At 34.3% G+C, this 20,970-nt stretch overlaps 1 protein-coding gene across 1 annotated transcript in view; it reads left to right on the forward strand.

Moving 5' to 3' along the window:
• LOC111630585 (semaphorin-1A-like) overlaps window positions 1–20,970 on the forward strand; it is a 101,012-nt gene that overhangs the window by 12,831 nt on the left and 67,211 nt on the right. Inside the window, exons 2-5 of the mRNA XM_023374705.1 lie at window positions 8,513–8,685; window positions 17,017–17,113; window positions 17,855–17,900; window positions 19,918–20,002. Of these exons, the coding sequence (XP_023230473.1) occupies window positions 8,538–8,685; window positions 17,017–17,113; window positions 17,855–17,900; window positions 19,918–20,002 (376 nt within the window). The 5' untranslated portion in view covers window positions 8,513–8,537. The remainder of the gene's footprint in view (window positions 1–8,512; window positions 8,686–17,016; window positions 17,114–17,854; window positions 17,901–19,917; window positions 20,003–20,970) is intronic.

Consider the following 20,970-nt stretch of genomic DNA (forward strand, 5'->3'; position numbering starts at 1 on the left):
TTTTTTTAAGGTTTTGCGGTGTTCTTACTTATACAGTAGCATATTTTCGTAATGCAGAATAATTTTCTTACCATTTTATTTATTCAAAAAGAACAACTTCTTATCAGAATGATCTGGGTTCGATTTTATTTTGAATATTCCTGATTTTTCGTATAATCTTTCTCCTTCTTACTTCTGTTTTCTTCATTATATAGTTTGGGATTATTCGTAAGAATCTGAAACCCTTAAGAATTCAATGTTTTTCACGAAGAATTTTATATGATTTGCATAGGACTACTTATGTATTTTTATTATATTGCAGTTGAGTTTTTTTAATCTGAAAAGTTCTGTCTTTTGTAAAGATGGATTTATTTTTGTATCAGAATTATTATTGATTATTGCGAAGATACTCTCGATGTAAGAATGCTTCCATATGCAAAAAAGGAACACGTCTTTGGTAAAGTTCATTACTAGTTTGAATTTGGCATTGAAATGATGTGCAATCGAATTATAAAATTAAAATATTTTATTAGAATTTTAGTCCGGTTTTATCTTTTATTTGGGCTATTTTTTTTTAAATGTTTTTAAAAGATTTTTTATCCTTAAAACTAGAGAATTGGAAAAAGTTTTGAACGCCATAGTCTAACGGACAAAAAGATTATTTACTTGTAATTACAAAGGAAACCCAGTGATGACGTCAGGTGAATGATAAGCAAGCCCTTGACCTCAATGAATTTTTTTTATTTTTGTTTCTTCTGCTGACCGAATCACGGTTCTTCATTTAACCTCTTTTGTCGTGAGTTAATATTAAAATATTAAGGGCAAAAAACTTGTAGGACGTGGTAAGAGGTAGAAAAGGTGAAGAGGCGCTCGGCTCTGCTTTATCACTAATTTAACTTTATAAGGATAAGGACGAAAAAAAAAAAGAAAACTAAAGTTCAATCTTCCGTTTTCAAATGAGTTAATCAATAATCCTTACTTAATTGGCAGCTAATAAGAACGTTAATTAAAAACAATTAAAATAGTTGTGGAAGATTGGACGTTTTTCTTTTTTGTTTTGAATTTTTAACATGATTTTCTTCCATTAGTTGTTGTAAAATATTGATTTAACGCCTTAGTTTACTGGAGAATATAGTACAAAGGAAGTTTTTGAATATGGTGGACGATGGGGAGGGAAGGAAGGATTTTATCCGCTTTGATATCACCCTGGTAACGGTCACGTGTGACGTAATTAGGGAAAAGGTTAGTGCCGGATATTTATAGAGCACTCGAGACGTTTATCAAGGTATAAAAGGACAGGTTTGATTATAGGGGCGGAGGGTTAAAAAGTCAATTTGTGTCCTTGTCATTTAAACGACGAAGTTGCGGACAATTTGATCCTCTCGCTCTCCAACTAACTTAATCTTCCGAATGCGATTTAAATAATTAAAATTTGTTTCCTCAAAACGTTTGTCGTAGAAACGAGAGAGATTATCTTTTATCGTGTGAAAAGGTAGATGGTTAATAAGTTGTGGGATTGAACCAATCGATGCTTTGTCTGCCTTTAACAAATTAATTTTGCCTTTAAAGGTGGGATACACACAAAAGGGGATACAGGCAGGGAGAAGAAGTGAAGGGAATATTGAAAGGGAACGGGAAAAAAGAGGGTTAGACGATGTTGAGAAGGGAAAAAAACAGGTTAAGGGATATATCGGGCGGGGAAAAAAAAGGTGAGATGTGTTGAAGTGGAAAGGGGAACTTGTTGTGTCGAAGAAGAGAAAGTAGATTGAAGAGAAAGAGGATTGAATTGAGCTACAAACGCTAGGCAGAGAAGAAAAGGGTGATATGTATTGAAGAAAAGGAGAAAGAAGATTGAGATAGAACTGTTGCAAAAGGAGAAAATTCTGATATTGTGAAAGCGATGAAGATTGAAGATTCAGATAGGGAAAATAGGAGAAATATTGAGTAATAGGTAACGTAAGGCAGTAATAAAAATAAATGTAATGTACTGAAATGGAAAGAGAAATTATTGTGCCGAAAAGGACTTGGCGTAAGGTTGAGCTGCAGCCAAAATTAGGTGCAATGGAGAGTATGGATTGAGGGGCTTGAAATGGGAAAGAAAAATTGTGGGAGCTAGACAAAAGGGAATGTGGGGAAAATTGGAATGGAGGGATAGAAAGGAAGAGGAACGATTGAAACAGGGAAGGTAGGATGTAGGAAAGAAAATAATACACCAAGAGATGCTAAAAGTAAGGAAAACATTTATTTTGAAGAAGATAAAAGATTGAACTACAGCTGAAAGGAAGAAGACCGAAGACTTGAAAATGGGGTAGAAGATTAAATATGAAGATAATATTGAAATAAAATAAAGAAACATTACAGATGTGAAGATTGTCTGGTAACGTGATTGAGTTGTTCCTTTTTGAGGACAGATCCTCGTGAGAGAACTTGTTGTGAAGTCTAATTGCCAGGTGATGTGACCGTCGTGTGATTTTTAAAACATGTCTGTATGAGTGATTATCTGATCACATGAGTGAATTGGCATAAAATTTACTTACCGATGAGCACGGAGAAGAGTTACCAAAATTAAGAATGCCAAATGAAATGCGGTAATAGCGTGATGTTATGTTTCGATGTTGCATAATAATCACGCGATTGTTTTGGTCTTGTCTATTGGATCACGACATTAGGCAGACAGAAACTTGTCGCTCAATCAACTCGACCAAAATAGCAACTAATGCTCTCGATATAATGTATCCGTGCACCGATTACGTAAATATGAAATATGGGAATCACGTGACGGATATATTTTCTGCATGGCGCCTTCAATCGAAACGGAGTAAATGCCTAATTAAATGATGAATTTGCGTGATTAGATACCATCTCATCCTTTCTGACCGCGTGAACGATCACGTGATTCGCGCAAATTTTCAGCCTCAACTTAAGGTCTAATTTTCGTATTGCATCTTTCGTAACCGAAACTTGCACTAATGCAAAATCTGCACCTTCGGTTCACGTGATCATCGCGGTATACAATTACCCAACAAAATTTTAAGTATCGCTCGCTTGCCTTTCATCAAGTCCCAATAACCTTGACTTAAGTGAAGTGTTTACTTCCATAGACTTTCTTTTTTTCCCATTTGCTCTTAGCTTTTTTCTCTCTTTTCTAATGTAAAATTACATTTATTCCACACAATTTGTTAATTTTATCAGTCTCTACAGCAATTATCCATCTACGCTGAGGAATTTCACCTGTATTTCTTTATTTACTATATCACGCATTATTTTGTTAGTATAATACACTGTTAGGATAATCATTTTTATTAATAGCTTTAGCTAATAAAGATATATTAATTGTTATTACATCGATACACGCATCAGTCGCATCTGTTATCTGCTTGCTTTGCGTCATAGTTCCTTCCAGATAGAACGATCTCTTGCTCCTCTCGCAATCCGATTATCCGGATTTAGACGATTGATGTGTTGACCGCATCCTACTAATAACGAGCTAGCCTCCCTTACCCAAGGGAAGGAGGCACGTGCTACTGGGGATATCCTTTTCCAGGATGCATATCCTGAGAAGAAACGGATTGCTATAGCTGGTGATTCCTGTTGATGGTTTTATTTCCTTCTCGTGTCTTTCTGGAAGAAAGTTATTTAGTATTTTTAGGACTTCTGCTCGACGTGTCTTCGCTGTAATATAATATATGCGAGCTTTTCGTACTGTACATGCTGCGGTAAACTGACTTTTATTTATTAATCCCTGTCTTTTCTGTGGTAAATTGACTTTATCTTAGTTGCTGTCGATGCTGCTGTAAATTGGCTGCATCTCTTGATTTAGATGTGATAAATTGCCTTCATATCTTAGCTTCTACGCTACTATTGCGTGGGGATTCATCTCATAAAGTTCTCCAGTAAAGTACCTTCATCACATTGTCCGTATGGAGTAGAGAATGAAGGTAAAATATAAGAGCATAGCTGTTAGTTATTCTATACTTAAGATAATTTGTGCACATGCTATACTTCGATAACCTAAAAGATTAAGAATTTTCTGTATCATATAATTAATGCAGGAAAATTATGTTAATGTAACTATTATTTTTTTTATAATTGAGAATTTTTAATGAAATAAGTAGGAATGTTTTTAATGAAATTGCAGATTAATATATAAGGCATTTGTGGTGTAAGTTACTGAATAACATATGATATTTTTATGTTAGAAAACATCTACCTATATTAATTTTCTTTTTTTAATTTATAGAAAATAGAATTCTAAGCGATATATATTCATTAAAACCTAAATAATAACGAGGAAAATATTTTAAATGATGCTTTCATTACTATAAAAAGATGTGCCCTTTAATACTTTATATTAGCATTTTATATATTTACCATATGGTGAAAGTATCCAAAACAAGAATTGCTTTAATTAGAAAAATTTAAGCTGTTATAATAAAAATAAATTGAAAGCATTATGACAGTATGAAAACTAATCTATAGAAATTTAACTATCATAAAAAGAGAGAAATATTTTCTTTGATACTTCACTGAAATTAGACGCCGTAACGTGGTAAGTTTATCGTTAGATAGGAATATATATATATATATTTCATAGGGTATAAAGATATGATTTTTTTTAATATTTTTTTATTTTGAAGTTTTGAAATATTCGCTGATCACACAAGGTAAAGGCAGCATCATAAAAATGTATGGGAGTACCGTAATTTATTTTTGAAAAGCATCAATATCCCTTTCCAGGAAGCGTATCCTGTTTGGAAACATTTTATCACGATTGATAAAACGTATCCTAACAGGAAGAAAATGTTTCGAAGAGAGAAGAAAAATTTTTCTAAATTCCGAAAATCCGGATTAAAAGTAGCCGTCTGGCATCACCTCTTCTAACTGATAAAAGCTCATTTCAAAAATTAAACTGTTTCTGATGACTTTATCAGTTTCGATAAGATGTTTTGTTTGTTGATATTTCTCTTCCCGATAAGAAAACTAAGGATTTAATAACGATTAACTACATTTATTTTACTATTATCGAGTTAGGAAAAATCTTTTCTCTAAAGTTTTAAAAGGGTTTTACAATTTTCTTTCTTCGTTTAACTCGTCACCGTGTTCGTCACTCCCCGTCTGATATCTTTTATATTAGTAAAACTTAGCCTCAAGCGTTGAGAGTAAGTTAACTTAAAGGATATTCTCTTAGGAATAATGAATAGTTTGAGAAAATTTATCTTATCGCTTATAATGCGCTGGATAATTGTTCTGTTCTTTTAACTACACGCTCTAGGCTCGAATTTTATTGGTATGAAGAATTTTGTGAAGATGGCAACATTTATTGATTGTTTATTTAAGAGATTTCTTTTCGTTAAAAGACGGATAGACGATAATTTTGAACTGTTTTATCAATTTCGAAAATTTTAAATTGGATATTTGTTTATGTGCGTATCGATATAAATTGATTATGTGGAAGAAGAAAATATTTAAAAACGTTAAATGTACGGTGTGTTTTACATATTGAAAATTGAAGTTTTTGAAATATTTCGTACGAAGAAATTTAGTTTGTCAATAACAGTTAGGAGAATTGTATACAACTCTAAAAAAGAATAGTGCCAGAATCAATAATGCGATCAAGAAAACCAATCAACGAAATCCTGATTACGACAGAAGACAAGGAAATTCAATCTGGAATTTCCATGAAAGGGGAAAGAGATGTTGAAAGTGTCGCTGTAATTGCGAGAATACAATCTGTAATTTATTAAATCAAATATTCTAGTAAAATTTCATGTTTTTATAATAAAAAATTCATGATTTTCACTTTGTTTCAACATTTGTTACTAATACATTCTTGAGAAATTACAGTAAATTCCCGAATACAGTACGTGGCATGACGTTAAGATGCACCATTTAATATATAAACCAGTTGATTCATCCTGTACGATTCTTACACGTTGTTACAACACAAGCTTCTAGAAAGTTTAAGAACATATTCCGGATTACATAGATGCAGAAGAATATCGAATATAAGTAGAGAAAAGTGTGATATTCTAGAAGAATCGAGATAATGTTGAATAATATGTGGAGGAATATAATGAACATTTAAGAAAGTAATGCCAATCGTTTATATCGTATAATGAACTTTTGAACAATGAATATATACATATATCGTGTTTACGCTGGAGAATACGAAGAAAATACGCAAAGACGGTGTAAATTAGAAAACAATAGGCAATATAAAGTAGAAATCGATCGTTTGTTTCATACAAAGAAAGGAAAAGAAAACAATAGAAATGGACACGAATGTCTAATCATAGGAAATCAAATAACATGTGTGGAAAAGTACACAAATATGAATCGTAGAAATCATTTGATACAGTTTGATTATCTTTTCACAAACCAACTCGAAAATTATTTTCAAACTAATTTGCGCTGTTTAATTCGAAAAGACAATGATTGAAAATAATATTCGGTGGCAACTGCGTAATTATTCGAATTTGTGGAATGACGTACGTTATTACTTTGCCGAATGAATCGATGCCCCGAAGCACAAATTTACTGATTGTGTAAGTGGAAGAAGAACTGTCCAAATTCGAATCACAAATCCAGAACAATACGGCAACAAACATTTTATAGATTTAAAAAAAAAACGAGGAAAATATCTGGTGAATAACCTCTTACTTACTCTCTTGTTTTGTTTTGTTTTTTTTAATTAGAAGATTTCTTTCCAGTTGGTATGGTTCGGTCACGCTCGAGTTTTTCTTTATTATTTTTGAAAAAAAAATAAGATAATTTTTTAAATAGTAAAAATGCATGTGAATATTTGTCATGTTTTAATAGATGATCGACTAGTTTGGAATTTTTGTTTAAGTTGTGACAGCGCCGAGATAACACGTTTGTGCCTATTGGGATGATGCGTGTATGGCACGTTTTTGCGAGTTATAATGCGAGAATATTATGCTGTGGATGAAGTTTACGTTTTATGAATATTACAACTGCTTTTTTTTTATTGATAATATATGAGAATGGAATTCTTTTTAAATAAAGTAAATTTAAAGGGTGGACTTTTATACATAACGGTTGTTCTAGTTCCATTACTTCGTTGTTGTTTACACACACATAAATTGTGTGTAAACAATAACGAGCTGCTGTATAAGTGTGAAATTTCTCACCAAAACAAGACGATAGTAAAGTGTAAAAAAGTAAACTTTTACCGGAAATTACACGTAAAAACATTAGTCACGATAGACACGTAAATTTCTCACCAATAAAAACACACGAATAAACTTCAAACAGGTGAATTTTATTTCGAAAAAGTCTTCGTGTATCGCACAATATGTTAAATATACAGTAAAAAAAAAAAAAAAACACTAACAGCAACAAAACTTTTTACTCTAAACGGCATTTATTCGATTTTACTTCGGTTTATTTTAGAAAGTATCCTAGGGAATCCCGATTGTAGAGAAGTAGGTAAAGACCGATGTATAGCATCTGTTCTCGGTGCACGGTTGTTTCCTAACTCCTTTCTTAGGCTCTCTCCTATAAGTAGATCCTGTCATGCACGACTGATGTCACGTCTCATTATCTTTAACGATATAGCGAAAAATTCGATGGACAAATAAAGTCTGTGGAGAATAACAAGCTGCAACAGACGGAGCCATTGCTACTTGACAAAATGAATTTCATTTCGTCGGAAAGGCTCGAACATTTTAGTTGCGTTTACATTAGTATGTATCTGTTTTTCTTTCTTTTTAAAGTTCTTTATGTAAGGTTTCTAGGCGTTACGGGTCGCAGAAACAGCAATAAAATGGGAGCGTGGCGTACTCTAGAATGGAACTGGGTCATTTTTGATGGATGTTTGGAAGCATCGTCTCAGGAATTAACAAAAGTTTTCGACTGTTTACACTTCTATCGATTTTTTCTTAGTTAAATGCCATTCGCATCTCAGTTTTTTTTCCGTTTTTGTTTATGCGGCTTTCTCTTTTCATTGTTGTATCTCACTGTTTTACCACAGACTTTCCTCTTTTATTACCAGCATCAGATTTTCGTAGAGCCGCCTCTTATTACAAGACATCATTCTTTCCAGTTTCTTTTTTCTCTTTTTCTCTCTTTTTTTTGACTGGGATTCGACTTCCAGCGGTTGCACCTTGAATTATTATGAAAATGCAAATGTGCGGAGCAAGAGCCGGGCCTCCTATAACCGAACTCGCCCTCTGTACACCGCTGTAAGTAAGACCCCATCCTGGGTGGTCGCTGCAGACTTCGAAGGTCAACTACCGACTCGATACAGGTAATTGTGCTAGTGTAGACCGGTTGCGATCGGTGTGGTCCTCATCCCGTCCATACTGCGCATGCAAAACGGAAAACTTAAAAAAAAAAAGAGTCCGCTGGGGAGGTAAAGTAACCGTTCTTTAAGCTCCCAGAACTAATCGACCGTCATGGATCTCCTTAACTGAGGGTTCTAAAAGCACACAGGCACGAATATATTTATAAAATTAGACAGAACCCATAATTTCCGGGTTATTAATACAGCTATTTTCTTAACCTGTTTCAGATCGAGATATGTTGACTGGAAGCAAATGCACCTAATGAAGATGAAACTCGGTTATACCCTAAACAACCACCGATATCTGGTGGTATGTGTGATATTTCTACTTCTGCTAGGAATGCCGATCAACTGCGCCTGGCAAGAACCCATCCTGCCAAAGTTTACTATCACACAATTACGTAAGTACCCTACATTTTCTTCTTATGTATCTTTACTTCTGGCGAGATACTCGCATCGATTTCCGAATCATAGGTGCAACATAGGATTGTTTTTGGTGCGCCTTGGGGTGATAGATCGACTGTGCACCATCGCCTTCGCTTATCGATCCTATCGAGGCTCGAGTCTTAACGAATGTTTACTCGCAGTTTGGACGACTAAATGAAAGCGCAGCCAGTCCCCTTTGTTGACTCCTGTCTTGGTTGCCTCGGATACGCCATTAATTACATCCCCTCCCTCAGGAACGGGTGTTCAACGACCTACGAATTCGTTAATATACGCGACTTAACCAAATTGCTAATGGATTTCCGCATTGTAATTAAAGCTAATTATCTTTTTCTGTTAGGAGACTTATATCGTGCTCAACATCGCCGAATTTTCTTTTTATGTTGTAAGATAAGTGAATGTGGCACAGTCCAGCCCGATTGATGAGAGTTCAACCTCCTGTTTAACCGTTTCATCCCTTTTAAAAGGTAGACATAGGTTTGGGCGCAGCTGGTTTTGATACAGGACCCACTCTGTTAAGTAGTGATGGGTTTTCGTGATGAACTTTTACACACGATAGATGGCCAGAAAACATGACTCATCTGCAGAAATTAATAACTTCCAATTAGCCATCGTTAATGAAGCGGGCTTCCATTAGAGGAGCGTGTTTGTCTTTCTGTAAGTTTTAGTGTAATATTTCCGGTGTAACATGACATACTCTCGTGATTCATCCGAAAATAATGGGGAAAGGTAAGGAAGGTGAGTGTTTTCAACCAGGAGCCTTTTTACTTTTTTTTATTCTTTCTTTCCCAACCTAGGTAATGACTAATGGTAGAAAACCAACACTTCACCTAAAAGACATAAACCATTCGGTCACGTGATTGTTTATCAATTTATTAAACCAGGCCAATGATTAATTCGCTCCCGGGAGAATATTCTAAATTTACTCGACGTTGTCGACGCCACTTCGTCCGAAAGCGGGTGGGCTATCTGGTTGCGGTTTGGGAGAAGAGTCACTGTCGAGGTGACTCACCCATCACCTGGCCGGGCCACGTGCGTCATTTCGTCCTATTCACCTGCTCCCTGGCGTGACCGGTCCCGGATGGACTTAGTCTATATCCTTCGTCCGTAGTACTTCCGGCGGCGATAGGATCACGTGGTTTCCTGTCATGTCCCTTCCCTTATGAGTTGCGTTTCCGGCGTGGTTGTGGCAGCACGCCACACATTCCCGATTGTAAACCTCAACAATGAATCGTTCAAGGAGGAACATTTGTTTACGGTATAGCTGGCAACACACTTGTAATCGTACACTACACTCTTCTCATCCCACAGTACTTTGTTGTTTGCTAGTAATAAAGAAGTTCTAAAATTTTGCAATATTTTTTCTTAGAAGCGATTTTGAAAATGCAACTCTTGTGACACGATTTAGCGAGGTGTCGAGTTTAAAAGTTCAACAGTTCATAAAGATTTTAGATAATTAGTCAATTAGGTTGATGATAAAAATAATAATTAAAAAAAAAATGCGACTAAACTATCGTCACTATTCTCCTACAGCTTTATTACGTAGAACGAGTCCTTTAAAAATGTCATTCACAACCGGTTTGTATGTACTCTTTCACCTTTTAATTATCAGAATTTCTATTTTTTCCCCTGTGTTTTTTCAAGATGGTAGATGAAGATTTTAATCTTAAGAAAAGTACATCGAGTCGCTTTCTATCGGAAAATAGTAGATACGCCTCTTTCTGGGTATCTTAAGTAGAATTCTTTACTTCCTTTCTGTTGTCAACAACGCCCACAATTAGTGTGCTTCCCATCCGCTCACGATCTTTTATAACAGTGTCGGCCATCTGCCGCTTTCTCCTGCCACAACTAAGCGATCGTTTGCCTCTCCCTTACCAGGATAGATCAATTCTCCCTTTCTCTGGACATCTGGACTCTTGGTCTGTAGCCAAAGCGCATAAAAGAAGAAGGATCTCGCTGCGACGCAAAACTCCCAATTAGAAAGGCTGTGGAAGCTTAAACAAACGGAAGAAATTAGGTTTTTTTTTCTTGTATTTATCCTCCACCTAACTCTTATTTCCTTCTTTTCTTGATCTTTCCAGGTGGTGCTCGTTATCCTCACTGACAACGGTTGAATAGAACGTTGTGATACGTATCCACCTTCAACTTTCCGTGTCGTTTAACCTTTCCTCCTATTCTTTTAGTCTAGGGGGCATGCAGTACCTTCTGCTGCTTTTCTATAGCCATTTTATTATTCAGAATAATCTTTTAAGGTGTTTTTCATTCTTGAAGTGTATGTATATTCGTTGTTTTTATTGAATACATCAACTGATGCACGAGGTTTGAAGCAGTGGATAGATTTTTAACGTATTATACGATCTAGTGAAGACACGTTAACGGCTAGTGACCCCTTCGGGTTGTGTGTGCTGCCAGCGTATGTTTTGACCGATCGTTCGCAAATTGCCGCCCAAGGAGACAAATTGTCGACATGCACGGAATCGGCAGGTTATTCGTTCCCCGACTGACGAGTCGAACTCTAACGAGTTACGAGACTGGGGTTCTTTTAACGCTTAGAGCATTATACTGTGCCTCTAACGACTGGAATTCTCTTGCCCTGGTGTTATTTTGGCTGTGGCCCCCAAATCCCCAATCGATCTTCAACTCCTACAAGAGGAACGCGCGTGTTGCAATCGATACTAGCTTCTCGAAGCGTCGCCCTAGCCTTGAGGAGGAGGAGTAGTTCTTGGGAGCACAAAGTGCAAAAGTGACATTCGGGGAAGCAAATAAAGTACAGAATTGACATTTAGGAGCACGGGGGAAGAGCGAAAAGTGATGTTGGGTCGGTACGAGAGGTGACGATTGTACAAAGAACGGTGCAAGTTACTGGAGCAAAAAAAATAAAGCGTAGGAATTGGAGCGAGCCGCGCAAAAATATAATGTTCTCAAGAATGCACAAGCTTTGACATAACTCGAAAAAAGAGCAAGGAAAAAAATTCTTTTTTTTCAAGAAACAAACATAAGTAGAAATGTCTTTCTTTGAAGGTAAATTGAGCGAAACGAAATCTCCAACAAAATAAATGACATAAAAAAGTGATCATACCAGAAAACAGGAACTCGAGAGAAATTCGAAAAATGACATTTTAAACTTATCAAAAAGAAATAAATAAAGTAAATAAATAAATCAACAAAAATGTTTTAATGTTCTAATCCCAGTGGTATTTTAGTCGTTGCAAAATATGATCCCCTTTCTTTTCCTCTTGCTTCTGGTGATGTTATTCGTACGATCGTTTGATACTCTTAGTAAGGAAGAGGTCGAGAATTTTGTGACTTTTAAAGGTTCGGATTACTTTCTCTTATCGGAGAAACGGTTTCCATTTTAGGATCACTTCTCTACTTTCCATTTGGTTTTACCAGTATTTATCGTTCTTCCTTTTAAAGTCATTCTTAAGGGACTATATTTCTTCATCCAAAAGTAAGAATTTCATTTCTTCTGAAGGAAATCCAGTATCTACAAAGGACATAACATCCCGCTTTCTCGGATAAAACAGAGGAAATGCGCAATTTCCTTCTCGAAATCTCATTATTAATTATTCTCAAAAGGCAGGAAGACGAAAAGGATCGATACCGTGTAGATTTTTGTATATTTTAGGTTGCCGTCGACCCTCGGGGGTTTAGCTAGACGTTAAGTTTGTTCTCCGGGACTCAATAAATGTTCTTCGTTTGTTTTATAACTGGTTTAACTGCATATGGATCCTTCATTTTATTAATAGCACCAAAGTCCCAATTCTGGACATCCTCCCGCCCTCTTTTTGTACTCATTTTGCCCGCAGGCCGTCCTCGTTCAAATTTTTTCACTAGTTTAATCCACGATTTTACTGTTAGATGCAAGGAAGTAAGTCAATCAATCACTCCAGTTCATCGCCGTGATGAGTTTTTAATGTGAAGCAATGATTGTGATGAAGGTCAGTGATTGGAGGCGTAAAATTTTCCAGAAATCAATAAAGAAAAAAGCCTCCAACCGACGAAATCCGGTTGTAATTTTGTTGATTCATGTGGTTAAAAGTATGGTTTAATGCGAAAATTATACAATGTGAATGGACAGCATTCATTTGGATCGGTCTCTTTGATGAAGGATGGAGAAGTGGAGCGAAGGATCTTGGTCTACTTTACTATATTAATTCATTCTAAAAGTAGGAAGAGACGTTTTAAAAATCATCTGTTTGTTCGTGTCGATCGAAAGGGCTTTTAAAGGCCCTGCAGGGTTTATGTTAATCGCGGTAGATGAGTCGATCAAACAATAAATAACTACTAACTGACCAGAATCTATCTCGCCTCTGCCGAAACGATTCATTGAAAAATAAATTAGAAGATTGAAACGTCGATATTGTTAATAATTATCGATTAAAGATAACGATAAATGAGAAGATAGACGAAAATTGTATTTTAATAGCCAGAAATTTCCCTTAATAGTTAACATTTGGATCAATACTTATATTTTATAGTTACCAACTTTGTTTCAGTTATTTGTTATCTACAAATAATAATGATTTTCAAAGTTTTAATATACAAAATTCAGCATCCGAAACGTCTTTTCCAGGTCTTTTTTTTGTATTATTATTAATAGTGACTTATGGATTCTATCTCATCTCGGAATCGAAAAGTAAAACTACATAAAATATCCTTAGATGTGATCTCCGAAAACCTCTAATGGGATTTCAGTTGTATCCAAACCAGAAAAAATCCCCTGAAAATCTTTACCCACGAGTACTAGACTTATCTTACGTGAATTCCTTCCCAAGAGATGCTCTCCTCGTGATTTGGGAGCGTGTGGAACCGAGTATTCCCTCTTCCCTCTTTGTTACCATTAATCTTAACCTATTTTGATGTATGGTCATTCATATCGACTGAAATCATAAACCCACAAATTGAATAACACACACGAATTATATGGTTAAGGCTATTTAGGTTTCCTTTTACCTTTATCTGATACATTTATTTTTATTTTCCAAAAAGGCAAAAGGGAATTAACTTTTTTTTTTCTCTTTTCCAAAAAAACAAAGAATGGAAATATCAACGTTTTTTGTTTTTACCCTCGAGAGCGCTATTTTTTATAAGCGTAAAGTAACGGTACTTAGTTTAATTTTTGTGTAAAATATTATACTTATACAAACTATTCTTTACTATAAAAAGATTTATAAATTTAGTTTGTAAGTTTTTCTAAAAAAAAATTTAAAAAAATATATAAAAATTATTATAAACAGCATGGACAAAGCAAGTCCCGAAGGAAAGAGTTGGGAGAGAGGGGGAAAAACTTAGTTCAAAACTTTATCAGTTTATAAAAGTTTTATACACTATTATTATTATTTTTTTTGTAGTTTCGTTTCGTTGTTTAAGCGTCCATATTGACAAGACAAATGAAACGGACGGGTTAAAGCCCGGAGCTGGACTCGAACCCGGTCTTTACTTCCCCCTAATCACTTCACAAAACTTCAACTTTGTGGCCACGAGGGCCGATGATATCTCGTTTACGATACAAAATTCTGTATAACAGAAGCGAAGTAAAGAAGAAAAAAAATCCATTCCGGCTATTTTTATAATAAGGTGAATTATATGAAGTGTATCGTAATTTTAGAGCTATTGCCCGGAGTAATTATTATAACTGAGAATGTATTAATTACGAGATTTTTCTTATTGTGGGTAATGAATGTACAACAGGTGGATAGAACGACGAACCTATTAGACTAATAACTCGGTTAATTGCCGGCCTTTGATCTTTCCTTTATTAATTGAAGTATGTGACGTAAAATGTCCAGGGAAGTGTCTTTAATAGATTGGTGTTACCAGAAGATTGTCATTGTCGTAGCTTCCATTTTTAAAAATAGAATTAGTTAGCACCAATTTCCTGTATTTATTTTCGATTTCCTTTTTAAACAGTTTTTACAATTGACTTCTCTCCTGTTTTTTTTTCCTTTTTGCAATAAGAATTAAATTTTTATTCCATATTGGTTTCATTTTCTCTTATTTATTTTTGATTAATTTATCGATTAAATTATCTTTTTGGTTTTTTTAATACTTTATAAACTTTTAATTTAATTTATTTATTAGTTAGATATAATTTATATACATTGAATTTATTTTTTTTTAAATACATTCTTATTTAAATTAGATTTAGTTACGGTTTTTTTTGTAGTTTGATTTTAACTAGAAATTTAACTTCTATCTAAATTTTATTTCTTTATTTGAGTTTGATTTCATTTCAAGATTTGTTTTTTAATCTTCTCTTTCGTTGAATTAATTTTTTTTTGCCTTTCTTTCCATTCAAACGTGTTCGTTGCTTATATTTTGCATAAATCTATCTCTTCCTTTAGTTAAGTTTTTAACTAGAAATGTAACCTTACCTAAATTTAATTCTTTATTTAAGTTCGATTCTCTCTCTCTCTCTCTCTCTCTATCAAATTTTTACTCTTCGTCTAGATTTAATTTCTTTACTCTTTTTTTTATTCTGTATGTAACTTCTTAACTCTTCTATATCTAGGATTTATTCCTCATTTTCTTTTCTCGATTTTGATCTTCTTAACGTTTTTTCTGTAATTATATTTAACTTTATCTTTTAACTCCTCGTTTAATTCTAAGTATTTAATTTAAAATTATCTTTTATAATTAAAAAAAAAAAATTTAATAAACATCCGAACTAAACTTCTTAAAATAGTTTGGATGAAATTAATTCCAGAGTAAAAAAAAAACAGGAATAAAAAATAATCTTGGGTCTTCTTAATCGAAGAGGGTCCTTTATCGAAGTTTCGTAATTAAATTTATTTCGTTCCAGATAGATTTAGAAGGTTGTTGATGAAATTGAGTTGGGAGAGGGTGAAGTTTGTTAGAGCCGGGATCGAGTGTGAAGCTCGCTGCAAATACCAAGAATCGTTAGTTTATATCTAAAAACGATCACTAAAAATTAGGCCAACACGTGCCAGCAGACTTTACTTTAGAGAAGAAAATTTTAAAGCGAACGTAAAAGCAAAAACCACTTAACTTATCCACCGCAAAAGTACACTTGGCTTAATTCGACACGGACCGTACATTATACCCTTTCGACCTAAAACTGTGTAAAGTAATTATTGTGAATCACTCCTCATCGGATATCGAACCGCACTGTGTCTACCTCTCATTCTCTGGACCGTCTAAACTAAGTTCAGAAATATTTAACCACTTCAAATCCCTTGGGGTGCTTGGCTGGGTCTTAATGCGTTTCCTTATCTCCTGTATGTACCCTAGGGACAGATGCACTTGGGTTGTTCACCTTTTTCGCTATCTTTGGTTAATTATTGGTCTTGCTCGAGGTCGGATGATGTTTTTTTGTCTCTCCCACTCTTCACATCCCGTTTCCGCGTTAAAGGGGAGCCGGTTTTTATATCAATGATATCACTCTTACTCCTATTGCCCACTTTCTTCTATTTAATCACTTGTTACGGAAGGTAATCGAAGATGGGCTTTTATCGAGTGGATATCGAGTGTTTCTTAGTAAATTATCGACATCTTTCGGTATTTAATATAGAGAATTGGAGAGAAAATAGTTTTTTTTTTTTTTTTTTTTTAATGAAGAACGATCCTTCTTAGTTTCTGTAGGAATCGATGGATTTGAAATACTCTAACGTATTTATTTTAATTCGAAAGTATTGAATGTACAATTTAGAAAGATTTTTTTTTGCATAATAGGAAACTAAAATTGTAATCTCATCTTTTTAACTTTAAATTATAATTGTATCATGTTCTATTGGAATATTTTAACAAATCTGATGCCCAGAAGAGGGTTTGCAACCTCAAAATTAACTCTTATTTGCATTATAATGGTTAAGTTCTCTATACAAATCCTTTACAATTGAAGTTGCTACTCCTGGGTACAGTCGAAATTTGCAAAATGACCAACCCTGGTCCTGTTTAATCGCGTTACACCCTCTAATTCCTGTATTCCCTGTAACACTGGGGAGCACCTAACCACCTATGAGATCCCGATTACTCAAGGCTCTATTGGAAAGTCGGGAGGATGGTTTGTCAGTTGCAAACTTTTCATTGATATATGAAGGTAAATGCAGGAGCTTTTTCCTTGTTGTTTAACTGCAGGAGGTATGGGAGGCACTGTACTCTGCCTTGCATTTTGTACTGATTACAGTTGTTACAAGTTCGGCATTCCCTTCTTATCTTTAGCAGTTAAAATAATTATCGTATGACTCAAAACTTTGCTAGTGCTCTAGAAATCTGTTTATTTATAATTAAACTCTAGTACATAAATATTTATATAACCTTTGCAGCAGAAGACAGTGTAATGAAATTCGTCGGTAATCAAACTCACGTGGATCATTTCAAATTACTAGAACAAGATGGGGATCACGTATTAATCGGTGCCAGGTAAGTAGAAGTACACCAAAACACTACAATGTTATCCAATTTAACTACCAGTCAGTTAATTTTTTTTCTTAGAATTTTATGCTGGTTGGAGATAAAACGAATTGTTTTATTCAGGTTTCTGTTCCTCGTATGGTTTCTGTAGGGATGGATGTACACGTTTTTTTTTGTTTTTTACTCTTTTAACTCTATCTAGTTCTTTCCCTCCCCTTCTTTTTTCTATGCGTGAATACATTCTAGAGTTAAAACGTGTAAAATTTAGCATATGGTAGGGAAATTTAGCTTTTTTTCTAACGTCGCTCTCACGTAAAAATGCCAGAATAACTTTATATGTAGGCTCTTAAACATTTCTATCTGTACGTGTATCATCCATCTTTTGCATTTATGATATTATTTTATTTTACTTTTTTTTCCTTTACACTTTTAAAGATAAATCAACTGCAATCGGGAGTCGATCAACATTTGACTTTCAAAAAATCTATTTCTGGGCATCTCAACCGGGTTTTATGGTTTAGGAACGTTCTGCTTTCTAGGCAATATTTTGTTTATTTTGACTTATACTATTTACGATGGAAACCATTCGTTTTATTTTCATTACTTTTTGTCTAACCAAAAAATAATCTTATCTTTTCTGTGTGTTTGTAACAAAATTAAAAAAAAAATAATAAATAAATAACAGCATTGGAGAATATTTTAAGGGATGTTTTATTAACAAAAGATTTTTTTTATTTATTTTTCCGTTAGGAATATCGTTTACAACATTAGCATCGGAACATTACAGGAGAAAAAGGTAAGCAGCTGTTGTAAATTCTTTTTTTCCGTGTTTGTTCCTATCACTTATCTCGTTTTATCGTAACAATACTAGTGGCTTTATCCATCAGTTTTAAGATAAAGTTGCGCCTTTACGCAATTCTTGTGCTTGGGTTGCGAATAGAAGAGGGGGGAATAGAGAGGAGGGGTCGAGATTGAATGATGTCGCCAGCGATAACCAGACACGATTAAGCGACGTCCGATACGGTAAAACGACTTTTCCCCCTCTAACCCTTTACTACCAAGCGAGACTAAAACCCTCTCTTATCGCAGCTAGCAAAATTAAACTGGCAATCATCGTTAGTTTTGCGCTGCAGTCCCTTTCTTGTACTGTCGTCTATACCCCATGAATACACAGCACCTCATCAGCCACGGGCACAATGGAGAGAGTACAGAAGCGACTGATTTATTGCTTGCTTTTCTCTCCTTCTGCAGATAGAGGGTCGCCGCGCTGCCGGGGATTTCTCCTATTTTTTTTCCTTCCTTTTTATTCTACTTTTTTTTTCTCCCGCTTCTCTTTGCAGACGGTGGCTTTCTGAGCTATCGAGAGTTTTACAACGCCTTCGCATATCTATACAACGGTGAATAACCTTAATTAACAAGATATTTTTTAAAGTTGGCGTCACGGTTTAGGCATAAATTTAATGTGCCAAATTGTTCAAGTAGCTGCGATAAGTTCAATTTACACAGCTGAATACTTATTGCATATCGACGAAAGTAATGTTGTAGTATACGAAAACATTTATTGGTTAATTAGCATCGGTATTTAAGCCTTGAGCGATAAGAATTGAAAATTGCAGCAATTTTAAACCGCGTACTTCATTGTGCAACGTCATATTAAAACCCGTACGGAGCGTGTACATCTTGCTACAAAGCACTGAAAACTGAAACTCGAAACAAAAATATTACAGTAATATTTTCCGAAAACCAAGAATTACGCAATATTTTTCCATTTTACTCCAGGAAAACATTTAGGTCAAGCGTCTGAAGAACGTAAACAAGCCCCTCCGAGTGCATTGGACGACTGTCCACCCTCCAGTTGCGTGGTTTGCACCTAGAGTTGCCGTGCAACGGATCCAGTTACTATATATCAGGACGTTGGCGGCTCTTGCAATCGTAGCGTTATCAATCAAGCTCCATTTGATCAATAGGATAATACATTTATTTTTTTTTTTTTTTTTAAAATTACACACAAGCTAGAATTTTAAGAGTTTATCCGTCTTGTAATTCTTGAATTATTTGTAAAGCAAGATGACTTAAGAGAAGCGTGTGAACAACGGATCTTAAGTTTCCCTCTGAATTAATTAGATTAAACAGATAACCTTCCTTTGTATTTTGTACACCCTTTACAAATTCATTGATTGTCAGATAATCTCTATTATATCTTTTATATATGTTCCGGCTATAATATAATTACATTCTATTCTTGAGCATATGTTTTAGAGAACTTTACTATTTGATCCATTAAAATAATACTTTTTTTGTATGTATATTTAATTTCATTTAATTTTTCTTACATGCCTCATTGATTTTTTTCTCTCTTCACTCCCTATTTTTTATCCAGTCCTTTTTTTCTCCCATACCTCAATTTTCTTCCTTTACACTCCTGTTTACTTACACTTTTTTCAGTCCTTACATCTCACTTTGCTATTCTCCTATTTCTTCTTTTCGTCTTTGTTCCTCTAAATCACAGTTAAGCAGATTATTATGATTGCATCCATCAATAGAGATAGGAACAATGCTGAATGTGTATAACATTTAAACCGATGCTTTATGTAGTCTGTCATGGGATTATGCTTCTTCTGTTCATCACAAGAATGTTGATGGACTAAAAGAGACATCTGCATTATATATACACAAAAAAGAAGTGCAAATGAAAGTGTTTTTGGTGACAAATTCTTGCACATTGATGTAATGACTGTTTTCTTTGTATATTGATATTAGAAATTTTTTATTTGAAGTTTAATTCTTTTTTTCCTGTTTGCTTTTTCTTTTAGAGATTGGAATGGTATGCGGGTGAAAATGACATTAATATGTGTAAAGTTAAAGGAAAATCAGAGGTAGGTATGATATTAAATGAACGTTAATTTTAAATAAATCCTTTATGCATTTTTATTTCTGTTATTATATTCCATCACAAATTTTATACAATTGATAGAAAATATGTTATCGTGGCTTTACCTTACATTAATTTTTAAAATAAAATTTTGTGGTAGACTTGTCAATACCAATAAGAATTTCCACTTAGGATGTATAAATTTAACTTCAGATTTTTCCTTTTCCTCATTTATAACATATTAGAATATATCATGAATTGTTGTGTTGTTATAATTCTATAGGATTTACGTGTTTATAAACTAACGAACTGTAAATAGATCTTCCATTTTATGCATCGGTTGATCTATTTAGAGCAAAGTACAGTGGTAGTAAGCATGCCTACACCTGATTTCTAATAACACCTTTATGCTCCACTGATTGGAAACAGTGAAGCGAAATTCAAGACAATTGCACCATTGTTTGCATTTGCATTGTACTCAACATGTAAATGGGAGTATTTGCTGAAATGTTTGCTATTTATCATAGTCATCTTTTTCTCCTTCCCTGTTTTCGTGTTTATTATCATCATTTTTTTGTGCTTTGCACGTCCATACTTGAATCCGTGTCTTATCAGAGTTACCCTGCTTTGCGTTTCTCCTCCGTGCCTTATCTCCCCCAGTTTGCTTGTCCTACTATTTATATACACAAGCATACACGTGACAAGTCGTTAGCCACATCTCTCCATCCTCTTTCTGGTTTATCTTTCGTCTCCATGTTTTAACATTTCCGTTAGTTGTTTTTTCTTAACAGCTCAGCCTTTCTTATATATTTTCTTGTGTTAGTTTAGATCTTTAATATGAACACATTGTCTAAATTGCAATATTTCATTTCAGTCTTTTCTTATTCCCTGAAATCTTTTTATTATTCCACTCATAATAATTTAATTTTTGAATTTTGAAGAAGGTGTTAATTTATACTATTTTGCAATGTAAAACATGAAAAATTTTAAATTC

The sequence above is a fragment of the Centruroides sculpturatus genome, unplaced genomic scaffold (genome assembly GCF_000671375.1).
Source record: "Centruroides sculpturatus isolate CEXI.00-Female unplaced genomic scaffold, Cexi_2.0 scaffold71, whole genome shotgun sequence".
NCBI classification, from domain to species: domain Eukaryota; kingdom Metazoa; phylum Arthropoda; class Arachnida; order Scorpiones; family Buthidae; genus Centruroides; species Centruroides sculpturatus.